The sequence below is a fragment of the Macaca mulatta genome, chromosome 1 (genome assembly GCF_049350105.2).
Source record: "Macaca mulatta isolate MMU2019108-1 chromosome 1, T2T-MMU8v2.0, whole genome shotgun sequence".
In the NCBI taxonomy this organism is placed as follows: domain Eukaryota; kingdom Metazoa; phylum Chordata; class Mammalia; order Primates; family Cercopithecidae; genus Macaca; species Macaca mulatta.
Genome location: NC_133406.1, coordinates 42,204,292 through 42,226,594, shown reverse-complemented (window position 1 = coordinate 42,226,594; position 22,303 = coordinate 42,204,292). Strand labels below are relative to the sequence as shown.

General features: G+C 34.2%; 1 protein-coding gene across 7 annotated transcripts in view; it reads left to right on the top strand.

The window, feature by feature from the left end:
• The window catches only part of EDEM3 (ER degradation enhancing alpha-mannosidase like protein 3), a 68,967-nt gene that overhangs the window by 5,322 nt on the left and 41,342 nt on the right, over positions 1-22,303 (top strand). For all 7 annotated transcript variants that reach the window (XM_077993946.1, XM_077993939.1, XM_077993930.1 and 4 more), the window contains 4 exon segments: positions 11,759-11,859; positions 12,395-12,434; positions 16,850-16,962; positions 18,491-18,644. In XM_077993946.1, coding sequence (XP_077850072.1) covers positions 11,786-11,859; positions 12,395-12,434; positions 16,850-16,962; positions 18,491-18,644 — 381 coding nt within the window. In that variant the 5' untranslated portion in view covers positions 11,759-11,785.

The window sequence follows — 22,303 nt, the reverse complement described above, 5'->3', positions numbered from 1 at the left end:
GTAGGAAGCTTATCTTTACCTACCATTTATGTGAGTTGATTATTATGTGAGCATAGTCAACTGGGAATTTTGAAACCTACAATACAATTACATTTTTTGGAAGGAAATTTTTAAAAAACAGGACAAAAATAGTCTTTCTGGTAGTGGTTTTTAGGGAACCAGTTTATTGAACAGATGAGAATAAATTGAAATTAGATTATGAAACTTTGTTATTTAAACAGCTTCCTTGGGTGCCTTCAGCAATGTTCATTGAGTGCTTTATGTAGCTAGATAGTGTGGATATATACATGAAGAAGATGTTATCGCTGGTCTTAAGGGAAATTATTCTCTTAATTAAAAAAAAGTTTACAATATTTATACACTGAAGAAAACCATTGCTTGAAAGAGAAACTATTACTTAGCCTCTGTCCTAATTGTATCCTCATGGACTCTGCATTGAATATATTTTGCTTTCTAGTTTCCTGATTCATATTATTTAAAACTGTTTTAGGGCTCACTAAAGATTAAATAGCAGTTTCAGTTTTACAAGATGAAAAGTTCTGGAGATCTGTTGCACAATAATGTAGATGAAATAGCTAGCAAATTTTGGAATTCAAAAAATTTTTTGTGTATAAATTGTAATTTGAAAAGAGTTTAATCATGTTATCCTGACAAATATCCCTTATAAACTTGTTTTTACATTTTAAAATATGTCAGCAGATTTTCTTCTATGATTATAGCCTATAAAATGTAGTTGGGAAAGTTTGGCAGAGGACTAACTTTAGTTCTGCTTAAAATATTTTTCAATTGATTCTGTGAATCCATTTTTTATCATATATTAACCAAGTATCTTCATACACCAACATCATTGTTATCTATGAACATCTGAATATATATAGTTTATGCATTTTTAGTTTTAAAACATGTTTTATATTTGACAATCCTCGTTCTCTTTTATATTGTAAATTTGGAGAGAGCACATTTTGAGTTCTTAATAAATGTTTTTAGAATATGATTTTTTTGGATATATTTCAACATTAAAAACACAGTTTCAAATTTATTTCTCAAGACCTCAGTCATTCCCTTAATGTTCTTTATTTATTATTATTATTTTTTTGAGATGGAGTCTCGCTCTGTCACCCAGGCTGAGGAGTATGGTGGCACTATCTCAGCTCACTGCAGCCACCACCTCCCAGGTTCAAGCGATTCTCCTGCCTCAGCCTCCTTAGTAGCTGGGATTACAGGTGTGTGCCACCATGTCTGGCTAATTTTTGTATTTTTGGTAGAGATGGGGTTTCACCATGTTGGTCAGGCTGGTCTCGAACTTTTTACTTCCAGTAATCTGCCCACCTCGACCTCCCAAAGTGTTGGGATTACAGGCGTGAGCCATTACACCCATTCTCTTTAATTAATTTTTTTTTGTCACCCACATGTCAACCCTTATTTCTTTCAAAATCATTTATCCCTAGTTAACTCAGTTTGGGCAAAGCATAATTTAACAAATCTAGGCTAATGATTTTGAGATGTCCAAGTGGATCCATGCTATACTCTCAGACCTTAGCCATCTCATAAATGCATACTCATGAATACAGTTCCAAAGCTGAATAAAATAACATACAGCTGGATAAGTTCAATTTCTCCCAGTGAATAGGGTCATCTCTTTGTAAAGCATGGTATCTTTAATATCTTGTTCTTTTTAGGTAGAACAGTTATATCAATGGCAGAAAGTTATATCAATACATTTTTTCTAACTATAGAATACACTTAGTAGGTTTGTGACAGTGCAGGTACTGAGGGCGGCTTTCAGAGGACTTTCTGGCCTGTGCCTGTTAGGACCTAACTGAATAACTTTCTGCACAATTAACTACTTGCAAGATCTAAGAGACAGGGATTTCAGCTTCAAAGACTAGGAATTCCTGAAAGTAACATTCTCTTCTATATTTTCAGTGGACCATACCTGTCCACTATAATATGTATTTTAAAATGTTTAATTATTTTACAATTTGAGTGACTCTTGCTGTGTACTTGTTCTATATTCAGTCTGTGTGAGGTCTGTAACCCACTATTTAATCTAGAATTTACACTTCCTCTTTTCAAGTTCTCAACTAACATGACACAGTTCTAAAATATTAAAGAGAATACAGTTGCCTTGTATTTGTTATTTGAAGTCAGTTGGAAATTTTTTTCCAGTCCCTATACTCAGAAACACTTTTAGCTTTCTGTAGGGTGAAAGTGTATAGGTTTTGGAGTTAGAAGGGCTTGAGTTTGAATCCTGTCTCAGCTATTTACAGGTTGGACTCTAAACAGGTTATTTAACCCATCTGAGCAGTGTCTGTCTATGTAAAATGAGAATAATTGCAAAGAGTTATTGTAGACTATAGATATTTTTTTAAAGAACAGGAACCAATTTCTTTAATTTTTGATAAATTCACCTTTTTAATATGTCTTGTGCCTGGTACATAAATGCTTAGTAAATTTTTTTGAAAGAACTGAATTGAATTCTTGTGAAGATGAAGTAAAATAATGTGTTTTTTTTTTGCATTTGATCATTGTGATATATCTTTGTGTTTTAAATTCAAAGAAATAATAAACTTAATTAAAAATACAAGTTTAAGGTGAATTTCAGGGTCTGTAAATCTATTTACTTTTTTATAGTCAGTTGCCTACTATCCTAAAATGTAAAATGCCTGGTACATGGCAGGCTTTTAATAAATGTTGAAAGTTTTTCCTCATTTCTCACTAGTTCTTTCTAATATTACTCTCCAGTCTGGTCTACAGTAGAACAATTCCTTTAACCTTCTTGCTTCCCAGGAAGGCAGTGGTGTTTTCCAAAGACAAGCAATATATAGTATTATTAAGAGCAAGAACTCTGGACATGGAACAGGACACCCTGAGATGGCTCTGCCACCTCTCATCTGGGTTACAATGGGAAAGTTACCTAGTCTTCCTGAGCCTGTTTCTTCATCTCTGCAAAATGAAGACAGTGGTTTGCCTGCCTCACAATATTGTTAGAAGGATTAAGCAAGTTAATATAATGAAAGTGCTTAGAACTAGTGTCTGGCAAATAGGAAGCATGATGTAAGAATTTACTACTGCTACTGATAACGACTACTACTATTATTATTATTTATTTCCTGCCTAAATTGAAATTGCCCTGCTAAAATCCACTTAGCCTGTAACTCAGAACTCGTTCTCCAGATAGTACATAGAACTTGCTTAAAGCACATACGTTCTTTCCTGTTCTTGGCATGTACCCTTTGAACTTACTTTTTCTATTAATGCAATAGAAGTTTCTATTAATGCTATTTCTTAATAAAAATGTCCTGCTAGCTTTAGGTAGATTACTACATCTCTGCCATCTCTGGACTGAAATCTAGGGATTTTTGGATTTTTATCACTTATTGGCATAACTATTAGTATTATAACGACTACATTTGACAAATCTCTAGCCCCAGTCAGGCTGCAGTTTACCCACAGTGAATTGTACAGATGGCTTTCTCTTTTTCGGAATAACATGAATTTGATGTTTACCTTAGGAGTTCTTGTGTGACCTTATTTAACCTCAGGCCACAGTCACTTGAGGGCTTCTATTAGCATGTTTTGAGTATTTGTGTTCAGTTTAGTTTACAGATTAATTTAGATGACAAAATGACACGTACTTGGGCCATCCAAATGTAGAACCTTTTTGGAGCTCCCAGTGTTTTTCCCGTCTATGTTAGACAACTCAAACTGTTATAAGCAAAAACTATATTCTGGTAAGAGCTCTAAACGTGAAAAATAAGCTTGGAAAGAGTTGGTAAGCACAATTTCCTTTAGTAGAATCATACCTCATAACCACTATTAAACTTGATTTTGTGAAAGCAACAATAGAACAGTCTTTATTAATCAAACCAAGGAAACTGTTTTAAAATGAACTTCCTGTGCATTTCTAGATTTATGTACTTTTTTTTGGAGTGCCTCTCCCCTACTCCCCAATGTATTAAAAAAATTTTATTGTCGTAAAATATACATAATATGAAATTTACCATTTTAACCATTTAAGTTTACAGTTTTATGGCATTAAGTGTATTCACACTGTTGTGCATCCATCTCCAGAAATTTTTTCATCCTCCCTGTCTGAAACTCTGTACTCAGTGTTTCTCTTTAATGGTTCAGTCATCAAAAACAGTAATTCTGTAAACAAAGTATTTTAGGCATGGTACTAATGGTAGTAAGGGAGCTGTAAATTTATATTTACCTCTTTTTGTGTAGACTATTATGGGACTATCATCTCGTTGTTCCTTGGCCTTTGCTTTCAGAACATCCTAAAACCCTACCAAAATTACACAAGAAATTCTATAGTATCCTCTCAAAACATTTTGTAATCATGCTGATACTCTGCATAGAATTTTCAGTAGAACCAGATCGTTCCGCTAATTCATCTTTTTTAGGTATAATTTACAGACAATAAAATTTCAAATTAAGTGCACAATTCTGTTTTGACAATTGTATACAATCGTTTAACCACCATCACAATCATGATACAGAACATTTTCATCACCCCAAAAATTTAACTCAAAGTTATTTGCAATAAATTCCTTCTCCCCACCTCTGACCCCTAGCAACCTTGATTTGTGTTTTGTCACTATAGCTTTCTCTTTCCTAGGATTTCATATAAATGGCATCATACACATAGTCTTTTGATTTACTTTTTCATTTAGTGTGATGCTTTTGAGATTTATTCATGTTGTTGGAGATATATTGTAATTCCTATTTATTGCTCAGTAGTGTTAGTTGATTTGGTAGAACACAATGTTGGAGATCTATTGTAATTCCTATTTATTGCCCAGTAGTATTAGTTGATTTGATAGAACACAATTTCTTTATCTATTCACCGTTTGATGAGTATTTGACTTATTTTTGGTCTTTGGCTGTTACTGTATTAATAAAGCTGCTGTCAACCTGTGAGTGCAAGTTTTTATTTGGGCATACATTTTCATATATTTCCCACCGAGGAATAGGATTACTAGGTCATATGGCAAGTGTAAGTTTAACTTAATAAGAAATGCCAGTCTTTTCTAAAATGGCTATAATATTTTGCATTTCCCACCAGCAGTGTATGAGCTTTAATTATTCTGTGTCCTTCCACTTGGTATTTCCAGTCTTACTAATTTCAGCCATTCTGTTGGGTGTATAGTGGTAGTTCATTGTGATTTTAATTTGATTTTTCCTGGTGATTAATGATGTTGAAAATTTTCCCATGTGCTTATTTGCTATTCATATATATATATATATATACATATATATATATATATATGAAGAACCTGTTTAGATCTTGTGTCCACTTTAAAATCAGGTCATTTGTTCTGTTATTACTGAGTTATAAAAGTTAATATGTTCTGGATATTAGTCACTTAGCAAATATGTGCTTTAGATATATTTTCTCCTAGTCTGTGCTTTACATTCTAATTTTCTTAACAGGAACTTTTGAAACAAATATTTTAAATTATGATCAAGTCCAGTTTATTATTTTTCTTTTATGATTCATGCCTTTTATAGCCTACCTAAAAAATATTTGCCTAGCCCAAGGTCACACATTTTTTTCTTGTTTTTTTTTTTTTTTTTTCCCCAGATGTTCTATAATTTTAGCTTGTTCATTAGATCTATAACCGATTTTGAGTTAATTTTTGTATATGATGTGAGGTAAAGGTGGATTTATATATATATATTTTTAATGTGGCTATCTAGTTATTCCAGCACCATTTGTTGAAAAGAATATCCTTTCTCTACTGAATTATTTTGACATATGTGTAAAAAAATTGGTGTATCATACATACATGGGTGTGTTTCTAGACTGTGTATTTTGTTTTGTTGATCTGTCTACCCTTATACAAATATCACATTGTCCTGATTATTGTAGTTTTATAGTGGGTCCTGCACTCAGGCAGTTTAAGTCTTTCAGCTTTGTTGTTCTTTTTTAAAATTGCTGAAGTTACCAGATCTAGGAGCAAAGAGTCAATTTTTGATGCTGCTTTGACTTGAGTGTTTTAGAGCAGAAGTCTGTTACCTCAAAGCCCTAGTAAATTTAGAGTCTGATATGGAGGGTCTATTATGATTTGTTTTATTTTATTTTATTTTTGCTCTTTGCTTTCAGCTAGGCACATGTTCTACTTAATTTATATAGGACTCTTTTATCATCTGAGTTTTATTTCTGAGTAATAATTATTAAATGTTTCTCATTTAAATAATTCTCTGAGTCATACCAATATGAATTACTTGTCCCTCAACAATAAACTGTGAAGAGAGAGGAGGTATTACTGTGCCTCAGAAAGCCAGGACGTTTGAAGCTCGATAAGGCTGTTCATTTGCCACGTATGCATTGCTCTGAATTTGTGCAGACTGTCTGCAGTTTGCTTTGTGGTTAACCCAAAGAAAAAGGTGTGGTTGTATTTTTATTCTTAATCTTGAAACAAAGAGACAAAGTATTTTTACACCTGATTTGAAACTCCCTTATTTGATTATTCTGGGTTGCAGTTGCTATTAATATTTTTATTATCTAGATTAATTTCAGGAATTGAACTTCATATTTAATTTAGAGTTTGAATTTATATTAATTTCAGACAGTGTGTCTGTGTCTGTTACAAAACACTAAAAAACAGCAGTATGAAGTTTTCTACGCAGTGTTTAAAATAGTAAGGAACTATTTACAACCTAATTAACATTTGAGTGATGTTTTACAAAGATTCTTTCAAAATGCATTAGGAACTTTAAAACATTTTTGTATTTCTTCTAATTGTTGTTTATATGTGTTAAATATAAAACTATAAAGCAATAAAAATGTACATTCTGGGAAATCAGTTCTGTTGGAATTGACACATAAAAGAGTAGTCAGGAGTCTGACACATGAAAAGACACATGTAAAAGTAATTGGGAGTTGGGCATGGTGGCTCACGTCTGTAATCCCAACACTTTGGGAGGCCGAGGCAGGTGGATCACCTGAGATCAGGAGTTCAAAACCAGCCTGGCCAACATGGTGAAGCCCCATCTCTTCAAAAAGACAAAATTAGCCGGGTGTGGTGGCACACACCTGTAATCCCAGCTACTCTTGAGGCTGAGGCAAGAGAATTGTTGAACCCAGGAGGCAGAGGTTGCAGTGAGCTGAGATTGCACCACCACGCTCCAGCCTGAGTGAAAGAGTGAGACTCCGTTTCCAAAAAAAAAAAGTAATTAGGAATTTATGCTGAGAAATTATATATAATGTTAAAATTATATGGTATTGAACTCAGAATTTAGTAGCTGTATGTAGATTCTGATGATATCAAAACGTGTTGCCTAGAATCCTCTACTCAAGAATGGATTATTACAGAGCACTCAGTTTTCTAAATATCTGAAAGCTTGCCATCTTCAATGCAAAGTATTCTTTAGTCTGCTTTAAAAGTTTGGTTCTCCCACCGCCCTCCACTTTCTGTGTGTATTTTTTCTTTCCCTTTACTGTGTGTTTAGTGTTCCTGGCCACTAGTCTGTATTTCTGCTGCTAATTTGCTATGAGTTTGGAATCTAAATAAGTTGACTGAGAGGCAGTAGGAGAGAGTTGGACATGGAATCGGGAGTATTTTTGCTGAATTTCACGAATTAAGAATCATATGGGCATTCGCATAATAAAAACAAGTCATATACAAATACAAAAGATCACTCTAGTCTTAGAAACTTTGCCATAGCAACACCCAGCAAATGAAAGAAGAGTATAGAACTGTATCTTCAAAATTCTGAAGGAATAAAAAATGGTCCAACCATTTTATAACCATTCAAATTGTTTTTCAAATAAGGCAAAAGACAGCCTAACCCAGGAATATCAGAGAACTGCAATACCCATGATACTCTTATTTTAAAACAAATAAGTAATAAAATACCTGAGTACATCAGGCAATCAAGAGATGAACAAAATAAAAACTAAGAAATTGGAGCAGCCTTAGAAAAATGCTGTGCGTCAACTCCACTTGAGTTCTCACACTAGCAACTTGGGGAATTACGGTTTCAGACCAGAATGTAGATGTTATAAACCTTCGAAGTCTTTGTTAAAACATCAAAACTTTTCTTTCTAATGGTTATAAATAGAGAAATGAAAAAATAGCAAAACTATTATTTACCATACGGTAATTAAAAATATTAGAAACATTGAAATTTAAAGTGCTTTCATTTTGTTTTTTATTTTTTATTTCTTTATTTATTTTGAGGCGGAGTCTCTTGTTGCCCAGGCTGGAGTGCAATGGCGAGATCTCGGCTCACTGCAGCCTCTGCCTTCCGGGTTCAAGTGATTCTCCTGCCTCAGCCTCCCGAGTAGCTGGGATTATAGATGCCTGCCACCATACCCAGCTAATTTTTTGTATTTTTAGTAGAGATGGGGTTTCACCATGTTGGCCAGGTAGTCTCAAACTCTTGACTTAGGTGGCTCACCCACCTTGGCCTCCCAAAGTGTTGGGCTTACAGGCATGAGTCACCGCACCCGGCCTTATTAATTATTTTTTTAAACAAAAAACTCTTAATTAAGAGTAGTTTAAACAGTGCTTACCTTGCTGCCTTCTCATTGTATAACTTCAGATATGGAGCAGGTATCTTTTCTATACTTAGTGAATTGGCATACTCCTTTCTAAATTTGGATCAGCTTTAAATATTTTGTCCTTTGCTCTTTCAGTGTCATGAAATATCTCTGAGGATTTCTTCAATGGGAAGTTTTTTGTGGGCATAACTTTTTTTGTGTCATCTTCAACCTTTATGTCACAACTACTTAATGTGTGTCAATAACCTGGCCTTTATTACGTTTCTGTGGCTGTTTATCTATAGTCTCTTGAATGGAGAAAGTGTCGACATTCCCATGGTCAGCTAAAATTTGTTGATAACTTCATTTATGTTCAATTCAAATTTCACTTCGCATTGTCACTTTTTATTTTTTTGCCTGACTCTTATCTTTGTTGGCTAATTCCCCTTTGATTTTTCAGTTTTGTAAACTGTTACATAGGATTATCACGGGGGTGACAAGGAGGCAACATACACTCATCTCCGTGTGAACTGAGTAAACAGAGTGATCATTCACTTGACAGACTTTGAAAGAAGTAATGTGATTGATTACCGATCATGATGAGCATGTTATTTACGTAGTGATTTGTAGACTAAAGAGCTAGCATCAAAGTTTGTGTTTTATGTAATTACAGTTCATATATCATGATAACTGAAATTTGAACCATGTTGGGTGTGTAACGAAATTGTAACTTGTGCATAGTGAGACCATACAAAGTGAGACTACCTCTAATAATATAACAGACAAAAATCCTATATTGAGGGGGAGAATTATGAGTATGTTAATCCTATTATTCTTGGCGCAGGGAGTTAGTATTACCTAAAGTTGAAACATGTACTTAACACAGTGATTCTAACTATATTTCTCATAATTATATTTTATTAATTTTAGAGGAATCTTTCAGAAACTGTCCCTTGGTGAAGAAAATATAAAGATCAGCAGGTCTTTATTGTTTTTATTCTTTTCTATTAAGACCCGTGGCAAGTAGATAGAAATGTTCTAGTCCAATTTCACAAAAGCAACCCCCCAACTTAAAAGAGCCTAGCTCTGGCTCGTGACCACCAGCATCAACTCCTGTGCTCTTTGGGCATTAACGTAACTCCCACTAAAATCTGTCTTTATCCCTAATACCCATGTTATGGTCAGTGCAGCTTTATCTTCTATACTCCACCATTTAATTTTGGTACTTGAAAATTTCTTAAGCTCAACTATGTATTAAAAAATAATTTATAACATTGATTTAGCATTTCATTGTGTTTGTAGTGGTAGGGAAGGAAGATTCCTCCTTGTACTTCATTACCATCTACACCAGAAATGATCTGTCATGGTCATTCTTAAAATAACAAAAATCCCAGTAATGCAAACTATAAAGTACCTATTAATAATATTAAGAAATATGCGCAACCTATAGGGTGAAACTGAATTCATAAAAGAATACCTGAATTAATACAGTGACCTACTGTATTCTGAGAAAGGAAGACTCAGTTGGTAAAGATACCAATTGTCCCCAAATTCGGCTCTTCCAATTAAAATTTCAGTAGAATTTAAGGAAATTTCAAAGTTCTCCAGAAGGGTAAACTTAATAAAATAATTTTCATATAATAAATTAATGGTTTATTGAGTTTAATGATAATTAAAATTTAATTTTAATTTTTATAATTATTTAAATTATTGATTTTAATTTTAATTATTTTAATGATAAAATAATGGTTTTGGAGTAAGAATAGGCAAATAGGTCTGTAGAATGAATAAATACTACAGAAACATGGGTTGGTTTGTGAAAAGTTTAGAACTAGTGAACCCAGTATTTCAAGCCGTTGGGGAAAGGATGGATGGTTTTAAAAGTAGTATTTAGAACATTATCTATTTTGGGGGAGCAAATACAGTTACATTCCTATTTCATATTATAAATGAAAATAGATTCCAGATGGAGTAAATATCAATACAAAAAAAATTATAAGAGTGCTGTTTTCAGAGGCTCAGGATATCCTTTTAAAGCATGCTTGAAAGCCAGAAACCGTAAGGTAAAAGCAAGATAAAGTCAAAAGCCAAACAAAGGAGAAAAATATTTACTATATGTAACAAACATAATGTATGAGAGTCTCTTTTGGCCAGAAAAAGCAACCAGTAGAAAGATGGGCAAAAGATAGACATAGACATTTCAAAAAAGAAATAGCAATGGATAATACAAAAAGATGTTTATCTTTATTAGTAATGAAACTTTAGATACCATCTTTTACCTAGGAGATTGGCAGAATGTGAACTATTGATCATTTCCTATGTTAGTGAGAATGTAATTGAGTGTAGATTGGTGTCCTCAATTTGTAGCGTTTACCAAAAATTAGTTATACATACCTTTGACCCTAATGGGTCTATTTTTAGGTTTCTAATACATAGAAATACTGGCATATGTTCAAAAGATACATGCACATAGGTGTTTATTGCAGCACTGTTTATATAGTGAAAAATTGAAATTAACCTCCATGTTCATCAATAGAGGGATACTTTGAGGAGTGGGCACTGCTAAGGGGATAGACTGGAGTCAGGGCACCTGGCTTTGAATTCTGGATCATTTACTGGATGTGTGCTCTAGGCTTACTTAACTTCTCTGGGCCTCAGTTTTCTCATCCATGAATTGGAGATAATTGAATCTACTTCAGAGCATTGTGACAATTAAATTAACTAAAATATATAGATAGAATGGTGCTTAGAATATAAGTACTCATTAACTATTAGCTAATGTTATCAGTTTGTAGTTGTTAGAATAGAGTACATCTGTAACATTCTAATAACATGGAAAGAAAACTCCATGATTTAAGTAAACAAATTTTAGAGCAATAGGTGCATATGGCATGAACACCTGTTCGTAAATAAAATTTTAGAATAATATATGTGTATGTATTTGGGATAAATCTGGAAGGATAAATGCCAGTCTTATCAGTAGTTACCTCTAGGAAGTGAGATTGGGGAGGGGAGGGGAAGCAGATTATCAGTTTTTTAAAGAAATTTTTTTGGTATTGTTTGACTTTTTTCCAAGCATGTATTACATTTCTAAGTAAAGATTTTTGAAAAGATTCCACAGGGTGTAAATTTAGTACAACTTTTGACTAACTTATTTTATTTTTTAACTGTGAAGAAGTTATGTTCTCAAAATGATGTATGTTTTCTCTTATTTTCCTTAGTGACTTACTAAACTTTAGTGACTTACTAAAGCTTTCCTTGCAGGAACATGCTTACCCTGCTGATGAACTCATGCCTTTAACCTGTAGAGGTCGAGTTAGAGGCCAAGAGCCAAGTCGCGGTGACGTCGATGATGCCTTGGGAAAGTGAGTATTAGTTAACACAGGGCATGGCATGGCATCTCAGAGTTCCCAAGTCTTAGACTTTTAGAGGCAGTTTATGTATAATATTTCTAGGGATTGGCTAAGTTTTAAAGACTGTTTTATGTATTACATTATGCTTCTTTATTCCCTTCTGTTATCATTTGTAAAAGATTAATCAGTTTACATCTTGGATCAGAGAAAAGTTAGTTATTAAGCTGCATATAACTTAAAATATATGTAACTTTTAAAATATTTATAAAGTCATTAGCACATCAGACTGTTGGTGTTTTAATATTTTCATTTGTTTTCAGAGCTAGTGAATGTTTCTGTGTGTCTTGAAGGTGCATAGATTCATTGAACATAAATATAAAGGCTTTTCAGTTTTTTTCAGAGCTTTATAGGTTACATTGTACTATAGATACATGGAAGTACTAATTTATAGAAACTGTCAATCAATAGAACGTAGATAACTCTACTTGTACATTCATAAACTATTTAGAATTCTAACGTTTTATATCTTGTTACACTTGTTTCTTAGATTTTCTCTGACACTGATTGATTCTTTGGACACTCTTGTGGTAGGTTTGACTCTTCTTGGATTTATTTTATTAATTTCATGATGTGCACACTTAAGTATTATGAATGTGATCATAACACAGTAAGTATGAAATAGGAGCCTTCAGAATTAAAGGTGTTCTGATCTTTGTTTCTAAATAAATCTTTTACACTGTTGAGTTGATGATGTCAAATGGAATTATGTAACATAATGGAGATACCCAAATAATTTATGGGAATGTCAACTTATGTAATGGCACCTTAATTAGGAAGGTCCTTTTTCCCCCCTTTGGACAAGGAGGTTGAAGCTATTGGAAAAAAGTAACTTTAGAAAATACCATTGATGTTTTTCCAAAATGACATGCCACAATGATGCCAAAATTGTTAAATTAGAATCTGTATATGCTGTGTTCATAAGCAAAAAATTAATTTTTCTCAGCAGTGATTTTTAGCACCAGCTGATCACTTCTTGGTACTCCTTTTCAACATCGTACAGTACAGAAATTTATTTCTGGTTTAGGACTGTTTGTGATGACAGAGGGGAAAGATTGAGTTACAGGTGTCATGATTTCTAAATACAGTATCTTTTTAGTTTTTAACTCTTAGATCATTATGGTATAAAAGTAGGCTTTTGTGAGAATTTTCCTTAAGGCATAATTCCCAACTTCCAGTTAATGTCCCAAGTCCCAAGTGGTGATTAATCTTTAAAAAACAAAACAAAAAACCTTTGGGTTGTCAGAGATTTTTTGGAACTAGGCTTTTCTTCTCAATGTTGTTTCTGCCGCCTTCTTTCACTGGAGTATTTTTTCTTTTTTTTAGAGCAAAAATTCTCAACTCTAAAAGCAGCTTAGGAGGATCACTTGTGATTTAAAAAAAATAGCCCCTCCTAAGTTATTCTGATTCAGTTGTTTTGGAGTGGGGCTGGGCATCCCTTCAAAAGCTGTTTTGTTCAAAAATGCAGTTATGGTTAAGAAAAATCACGGTGGTTTAGATCTTTTTAGCTAGTCAGGGTTTGAAAGTCACAGCTTCATTTTTCAGAGATTAATGGAATATGCAAACTATATTACAGTAACTATGAGAAAGAGAAAATACTGTGTACCTTGCTTTTGGTTTATTGGTCTACGGTTTTCCACATATAATAGGAGAAGAGAAAATATATAGAAAATATCCTGGAAGGCAGATGACCACTTTGGGAAAATCTAAGTGGTGTTACTTATTCGTAACTATAGCTGGCTTATGCACATTAGGTCTATTTTGTTATTGGGGAGGAAATGAAGAGCAGACCTGTGTGCTGGAAAAAATCATAGGTGCATTTAAATTTGTTTCTCATTCTGTAATCTTGGCTTTATCTATAGCAGGTTCCCCCATCGTTTCTCTGACAGTGCTTAGTTGATTTTCATGAATATGGACCTTAGATATCCTGTGTGTTTTAAAAAATATTATCAGAAATGAAGGAGAGCCAGGTGTAGGGGTGTGCACCTGTGGTCCCAGCTACTTGGGAGGCTGAAGTGGGAGGACTGCTTGAGCCCAGGAGGTTGAGGCCACAGTGAGCCATGATTGCACCACTGTACTACAGCCTGGGCAACAGAACAAGACCCTTTCTCAAAAAAAAGGGGGGGGGGCCAGAAAAAGTCGTTCCAGGCTATATAACTTTGCTGTGTTTACAAATCCATCTGGCAGCCATTAGTTCTTATAAATGATATATCCTTCAGTTTATACCATTTCTGTATTTTGGCATTGGTTCTCAAAATAGGGTCCCTAGTCCAGCAGCATCAGCATTTCCTGGGAACTTGTTGGAAATACAGATTCTCAAGCCTTATCCCAGAAATACTGAAGCAGAAACATTAAGAGTGAGACCTAGCCATCTGTTTTTAAACAAGCTTCTAGGTGATTCTGACGTATGCTAATTTTTTAAAGCACAGTACAATGATGCAGTGCTTTGTAAACTTCAGTGTACTACAAGTTGCCTAAGAAATCTTGCTAAAATGCAGATTCTGGTCTGGTGGATCCAACATGGAACCCAAGAGTCTGCATTGCTAGTAAACTGCCTGATGGTGTTCAGCAGACCACCTTTGTATTATGCAGCTGTGGTGTGACCTGAGTTCTGTCTTCTTGTGGCAGGAAGTAACAAGAAGTGATCACGTAATATTTTTATTTATGACCTTGGCCAAATTGTTTAACTTCTCTGGGCCCCTGTTTTTATCTCAGAAGGGGCTAGAATGGATATTGTCTCTGTTAACTCTGAGATACTATTTATTTCTGATCTTTGGTTCCGAGTCAGATAAATAGCCCCGTTTGTTGAAACTCTCTTCAAGAGGAGTCAAGAAGAAAGTTTGATAAAGTCTTATAAATATTTAAAAAATGATACTTCATAAAATCTTTAAATTTCAGTCTTTTCAAGTGGGAATAGAAAGAAACTTACTATATGTCATTATCATTTTGAAATGTAAAAGTTCATTTTGAGTTTTTATAGCTATCTTAAACATTTTCTTTTTAGTTTAAACAGAAGAATTAGGGGAAATTAAAGGACTTTGAAAGTTTTTTCTACATTTAGAAGGAATGCTATCTTGTACATTTTGTCAATACAAGTATTAATATTTCTAATTTACGTTGCTTTTACTTTGTGATTATGTTTTCATTTTGTGATTTAGTAATTTGAAAATATTAATGGGACGTGTCACTTGTAATAGTACACACAACCCTAGTGTTTTCATTTTGGTCATAACCATAATCTGTGAAGTAGAATTACTGTTGTCATAGTTTAATCTTTAAAACTGTTCATAATTCCAGCCATCTAGTTTCTGTTGATTGTAATGGAGTCAAGCACTAACATTTTAAGCTAAGCTTACCTTTAAATTCAACATTACCATGAAATCTGTAGAAAAAAATAAAATTGAAACAAAGATAATGGGGGAAAGGATCAGACCTGAGGTTATCCTTTGTTATCAGCTAGGAGCTTAAGAAACTCATTAAGTAGTAGAGCTGTAAAAATGAATTTTTTAGCTAATTGTGGACAAAGAGAACTCTCTTTCTACTTTATTCTGCCTTAAAACAAATGTCACTGGGACTAATATTCTTGCTTGTTTTGATTTTGGAGAGAAGGGGGAAAAGGTTACTTTTTAGTTAGAGAGGTAGTTCAGGCCTTAAAGAAAACACACGGAAGAGTCTGATTACAAGCTAGAAGAGTTCAAGAGGGGAGAATTCCCAGGAGATAAACCTAGGGAGAAGAATTAGATTAACAAAGTGATACTAAAATGTATATGTGTGTGGAGGGTGGGGATAGTGGAACAGTTATGTCTCATTCCAAAAGTGATAGATGCACTGTATGTGCCTGCATTTATTGCTGTTGACTTGATGTGGACTTTGAGATTGAGAAGGGAGAGCAGTCAGTTTAAAATCAGGTTTCATATTATGTTTTAGTCAGGACTTACCCTAAATTTTACTTTTACTGAATTTAGGGAGATACTCTTATGGAATGTTTTATACATTCGAATTTTTACTGAAAGTATCAAATCAAGTGAAAAAGCACAACAAATTATTATCAAACAAGGAAAGATTAAACAGTTAAGTAAAAGAAAACTACTTTTAATGCACCTAATCTCTAGGTAACATCTCATGTGCAGCGTTAATTTAGACTGAAAAATCATAGCAGCCTATGTGATGACAGTGGCCTCTTTTGTTGCTCATTGCAAGAATCCACAAAGTTCTTAGTTTAGTCAGGATTCTAGATCTGCATGGTTAATAGTTATAATTATTTTAAGCACTTAAGTCAGACACTCTACTAAAATCATTTTACATACATTATCTAATTTAAGAAAACAACCCCATAAGAGTAGGTATTTCCTCTTTTTATAGATGAAGGAACAAGTTCAGAGATGGAAGTAAGTTGCCTGGGATCGCAAAGATAGTGAGTGAAACAACCAGAATTCAAATCAGGGCATGACCACAACATTGTATAGCCTCCTTAGTGAACGGAGCATCCATGGAGTGAAGTTAGCAGGGGATACATAGTTTAGGACCAATTGAACATGCTTTGAAGAAAGTGCTTTCTTCTGAGAATAAAAGCAACTTTTAGAATGTATCTGGTGAATAGGATGGTTTCTAATTTAGTTTTGACTTAGAAGCCAAATTCTACTGGAGCTCACCTCATGTAGCCTGGGTCATTAAGAATCCAGTTAACAGGTCTGATGATGGTAGCTTCAAAGTCCTCATAATATTTTAGTGTATGCAAAGAAGTGTATAAAGATGCTATATAATTAGATACTTCATTTTTTTCAGTTTTAGATATTATTACATTTTTATAATATACTTAGAAATATTATTTGTGTATGTCACTTCTTAGAGTTTTAAAGTAGACTGACTTTTAATAGCTCATTCTAAGAATATTTCTCCTTGACTTGGTAGAAAAGAACTTTATTTCATAATTTTCTTCTCCTAGGTATTAAATAAAACTAAAGAATTCGAAGATGCAGTGAGAAAAGTTTTAAGAGATGTTAATTTAGATAACGATGTAGTCGTATCAGTCTTTGAAACAAACATCAGAGTTCTTGGGTAAGTATGAAAGACACTAAAGATATAATTTTATTTTATTTTTATTTATTTATATATATTTTTTGAGACAGTCTTGCTCTGTCACCCAGGCTGGAGTGCAATGACAATCTTGGTTCACGGCAGCCTCTGCCTCCTGGGTTCAAGCAATTCTCCTTTCTAAGCCTCCTGAGTAGCTGGGACTACATACAGGTGCACACCACCAAGCCCAGCTAATTTTTGTATTTTTAATAGAGACGGGGTTTCACCGTGATGGCCAGGCTGGTCTCCAACCCCTGACCTTAAGTGATCTGCCCGCCTCGGCCTCCCAAAATGCTGGGATTACAGGCATGGGCCACCATGCCCAGTCTATAATTTTAATATCAGAAAAGTTTAGGATATGTTGTTTATTTCTTGATGGTAATCATGCAAGAAGTTTCTTGTGTTTAAAAGATGTAAGTTGAAACATTATGAAACACAGAGGCTTGTATTTAATCACTCACAGACGTCTGTAGACTCAAAGGTAATATCTGTATGTTGTTAAAAAGGGAATATAGGTTGAACATTAGTCAGCTACATCACAGGTTTTTCACCAGCTTATGTAGTTTGTTAAAAATAGCCAAGCACCTCTTCAGGTAAGCCATATGAAACTGAATTTATAAGATTACCTCTCAACAAACAGTTTGAAATGCTCTTGGGACTTTTTTTTTTTTCTTTTTTTTTAGGAGACAGACTCTCGCTGTGTTGCCAGGCTGGAGTGCAGTGGTGCGATCTCGGCTCACTGCAACCTCCGACTCCCTGGTTCAAGTTATTCTCCTGCCTCAGCCTCCCAAGTAGCTGGGATTACAGGCACCTGCCACCACACCCAGCTAATTTTTGTATTTTTAGTAGAGACGGGGTTTCACCATGTTGGCCAGGATGGTCTCGATCTCCTGACCGCGTGATCCACCTGCCTCGGCCTCCCAAAGTACTGGGATTATAGGCGTGAGCCACTGTGCGTGGCCAGGACATTTTTTTAAAAAGATGAAATTACAGGATTAGTTCAAGTTTCAACTTTATTTAATTTTTATAGTTTTGATTAAATGTTTGTTATTGTAACTCCTTTCTTTTTGTCAAAATGAGTCTACTCTTCAATTAAATACAAGAAATTGTACATAGTTTATTAATCTAGAGTGAGAGATTTTTATGTTTTAAATAATATTCTAAGTTAAAGACTTCATGGTGATACAACTAAATTTTTAAATTAAAAAATTGTTAAAATATTTGTTAGATTTGTTAAATGTAATATCTAGGATTTTCTTTAAGAAAATTTAATCTATTTAAGAACACAAAACACTTCACAACAGGATAGAATATCTAATTTAAAAAAAAAATTGATTCTGTAATTGTAATGGTTTGCCATAAAATGAGCAGTGTTAAGTAAATAATGTTTAAATAAGTTTTGTTTTTCTTTAACTATGTTAAATTGTATAACAAAGTACCCACACCTTTTTAGATGGTAACTTTTAATTGTCTATAAGATACGGATAATGTTTCATTTCTGTGATCCTAGGGGTCTTCTGGGTGGGCACTCCCTGGCAATCATGCTGAAAGAAAAAGGTGAACATATGCAGTGGTACAATGATGAACTTCTCCAAATGGCAAAGCAGTTAGGCTACAAACTTCTACCGGCTTTCAACACTACCAGCGGCCTTCCTTATCCAAGAGTAAGTACTTCTGAAAAATATGAGTCTTTAGGTACTTTCTTTGCTGTTTTACAAAATGAAGTTTTGTGATCAGAGCCGTTGTTGTTCACCTACTTGAGGCTGAAAAAAATGCTTCAAAGCTATATAACAAATTTATATTTTCATTTCACTTAACTGATTACACTTCTAAGTGATGTGATAATTAGATTAGATTAAGCTTTAAAAGGTTTTATTTCTAATTTCTGTGGGTACATAGTGGGTATATATTAATGGGGTACATGAGATATTTTGATACAATCATATAATGCATAATAATCACATCAGGGTAAATGAGGTGGCCATTACCTCAAGCATTTATCATGTCTTTGTGTTACAAACATTCCAATTGTACTATTTTAGTTGTTTTAAAATGTATGATACACTTCTATTGACTGTAATTGCTGTGTTGTGCTATTAAATACTATATCTTATTCTGTCTGACCTGTTTCTGTACCCATTAACCATCCCCTATTCCCCATCCCCACCAACTACCCTTCCCAGCCTCTGATAACCATTGTTCTACTCTTTACCTCCATGAGACCAATTGTTTCAATTTTTAGCTCCCACAAATGAGTAAGAACATTCAAAATTTGTCTTTCTGTGCCTAGCTTATTTCTTTTTTTTTTTTTTTTTTGAGATGGAGTCTTGCACTGTCACCTAGGCCGAAGTGCAGTGGTGCAATCTCGGCTCACTGCAACCTCCACCTCCCGGGTTCACGCCATTCTCCTACCTCAGCCTCCTGAGTAGCTGGGACTACAGGTGCCCGCCACCATGCCCAGCTAATTTTTTGTATTTTTAGTAGAGATGGGGTTTCACTGTGTTAGCCAGGATGGTCTTGATCTCCTGACCTCGTGATCCACCTGCCTCAGCCTCCCAAAGTGCTGGGATTACAGGTGTGAGCCACCGCACCCGGGTGCCTGGCTTATTTCATTTAACATAGTGTCCTCCACTTCCATCCATGTTGTTGTAAATGACAGGATCTCATTCTTTTTCATGGCCAAATAGTATTCCATTGTGTGTATGTATAATTTAAGCTTTAATGTGTCATTACATTACAGATTAGATTGTGCTGCAGAAGGAAGAACAGATGCTAGACCAGAACTTGGGCACAGAATTATTTGTGTAGAAGATATAATTGAAGCCATTAGTATGTAGGTGTTAACTGTCCAAATGAGAGGATGGAGAGAGAACTCACAGGACAGAGGGAGGGCATGAGGAGGAAGGACAGCCAGTAGAAGGTAAAGTACACAGAGATTTAAGAGGAGAACTGTAATGTAGTGTAGTGTAGTGTACAGTATTATAAAATCCAAAGAAGGGAACTTTGAAAGGAGAAAGTGTTCTAGAAAACTTGAGAATTGGGTGCAAACAGAGGCATGAAGTTGTAGTGAATAAAGAGGAACGGATTCAAAGTAGGTGAAAGTAAATAGGAATGAACCACTCATTTTAAAATTTCTTCAGTGTTGGTAGTTAAAGGAGAGTTGGCAATAAAGTCAGTTGAAGGAGTTTTATTGGTTTTCTCCTTTAAAGCGCAGGGAAAGAAGCCATTGAAGAGGGAAAGAGCTTTTTCTTCTGATTTATTTCTCATTCTTTATTAACACTATTACTCTCTCCCTCTTGTCCAAGACAGACACCTCAGCCATTACCAAACTCTGTCAGTTTTTTTTCTTTTCTTATACCTGTCTTACTCTTTTCTCTCTTGGTTTATGCTTCAGAGCACTTGAAAAACCAGTATCACTAAAATCTAATTTTTGTCAATTTATCTTCAAAAATTGTATGGCTCTTTGTATTGTATTGAGTGTCCCTTAACTTTCAGAATGTTTTATAATTTGGCAGTAGACTTTCTGACATTCTCTCATATTTCCATATCCCGGTGAAATCATTGTTCTATTTCAGCTACAGCAATCTATAGTGTCCCCAGAGTCTCTTAAGTTTTTTTTTTTTCATTCTATGCCTTTAGGCTTACCATTTCTGTCACCTGGCATGACTTCTCTACCAATATAAGTCAAATCAAATAAGGCTCATTTCCTCCATCAAGAAGTCATCCTTGACTGGAGATATAGCATGATATAGGGCAATGCTTTATCAATTTAGTGAGTTGTGACTAGCACTTTTTAAAAATTAAACAGACTAGAATGAAATGTCTTCTTATTTAAATTTCTAGTTTGATATTTTAAAAAGCTTTCCAGTGAACATTCATTTTGTTTGTTTGTTTTGAGATGGTGTCCCTCTATCACCCAGGCTGGAGTACAGTGGTGTGATAATAGCTCACTGCAGCCTCCAGCTCCTGGGCTCAAGTGATCCTCCCACCTCAGCCTCCTGAGTAGCTGGGACTGCAGGCACATGCCACCATGCTTGGCTGACTTTTAAACAAATTTTTGTAGAGATGGGGTTCTCATTATGTTGCCCAGGCTAGTCTCAGACTCCTGGGCTTAAGAGATACTCCCACCTTGGCCTCCCGAAGTACTGGACTCCCAGATGTGAGCCATCATGCCTGGCCTCTGTAGACATTCTTATACACACCTTTTTACACATTTTTTATTTCTTCCTTAGGATAAATTACTCGTAGAGGAAGTAATAAGTCACAGAGTAGGGAATGCTTTTTAAGACATCAGGTACTTATTGCCCAATTGCTTTCCAGAAAGATTCTACTTTTTTACTTCACAGTGTTGTAAAAGTACATGTGTCATTTTACTGTTACTAATACTGTATATTATTATTTTGCCAACTTGAGAAAAAATTGAATTATATTTTAATATGGATTTTTTTGCTTATAGTACAGTTAAATTTGTTGATCTTTTTTCTTAGCATATTAAAATTAAAAGCAACATTTTTTAAACAATATATAAACATTTATTTAATTCAGTTTACTTTTAGTAAGTACTTTTAGTTTTTATTATAAATGGAGGTGTTAGATTTTGAGGAATCTAGCATTTCTTTACTTTTACCATAACATGAGAAGCAGACAAGGAATTAAAACAGAAGATACTATGAGCATTATGGTAAAACAAAGAAACTTACATTATTTTCTTATCCTCTGAAATGTCAAGAAAATTTTTAAAATGATTTTTTATAATAGGACAATAGAAGAAAAATAACTACTGTCCCATCCTTTCTTATACATGCTTAGTATGCTTTGGCCCCTAAAAATTTGTGTAATCAGTCTCTCTTAGATAAGCATATGTAGTTGATAGTATTTGCATTAATGGTTTTAACTCAGATGAATGTACTGTACAGAAATGTTATTGTAAGAGTTAGTGGTCATTTTTTAAACTCATATATAACCTTTAGAGCTAGTACACACTTTGTAATGCCATTTCCTCAAAGTTAATTAAAAGCAACTTGCCAGCTTTTCAGATAAGACCTCATTACAAACGTTGAGTAGATTATTATATCCATAAAATATAAGGTTAGTAAGAATTGTTATGATTTACACATATTTTAAGGATTTTCTAGTGTAGCAAAAAGACAGTGTAAACAAGTTTAGTGTAAGTAATTTATGCTTTTTCTTTTAATAAAAAGGTGTCCTTTTAAAAATTGCCTTGTGACTCTCAGGAACACAGAATTAGGAGGAACCAGGTTCTAGATTGCTTCATGCTTTATTTTATTCCTGCTTTCATCTCTTTTTGTCTTAAACCTCTCAA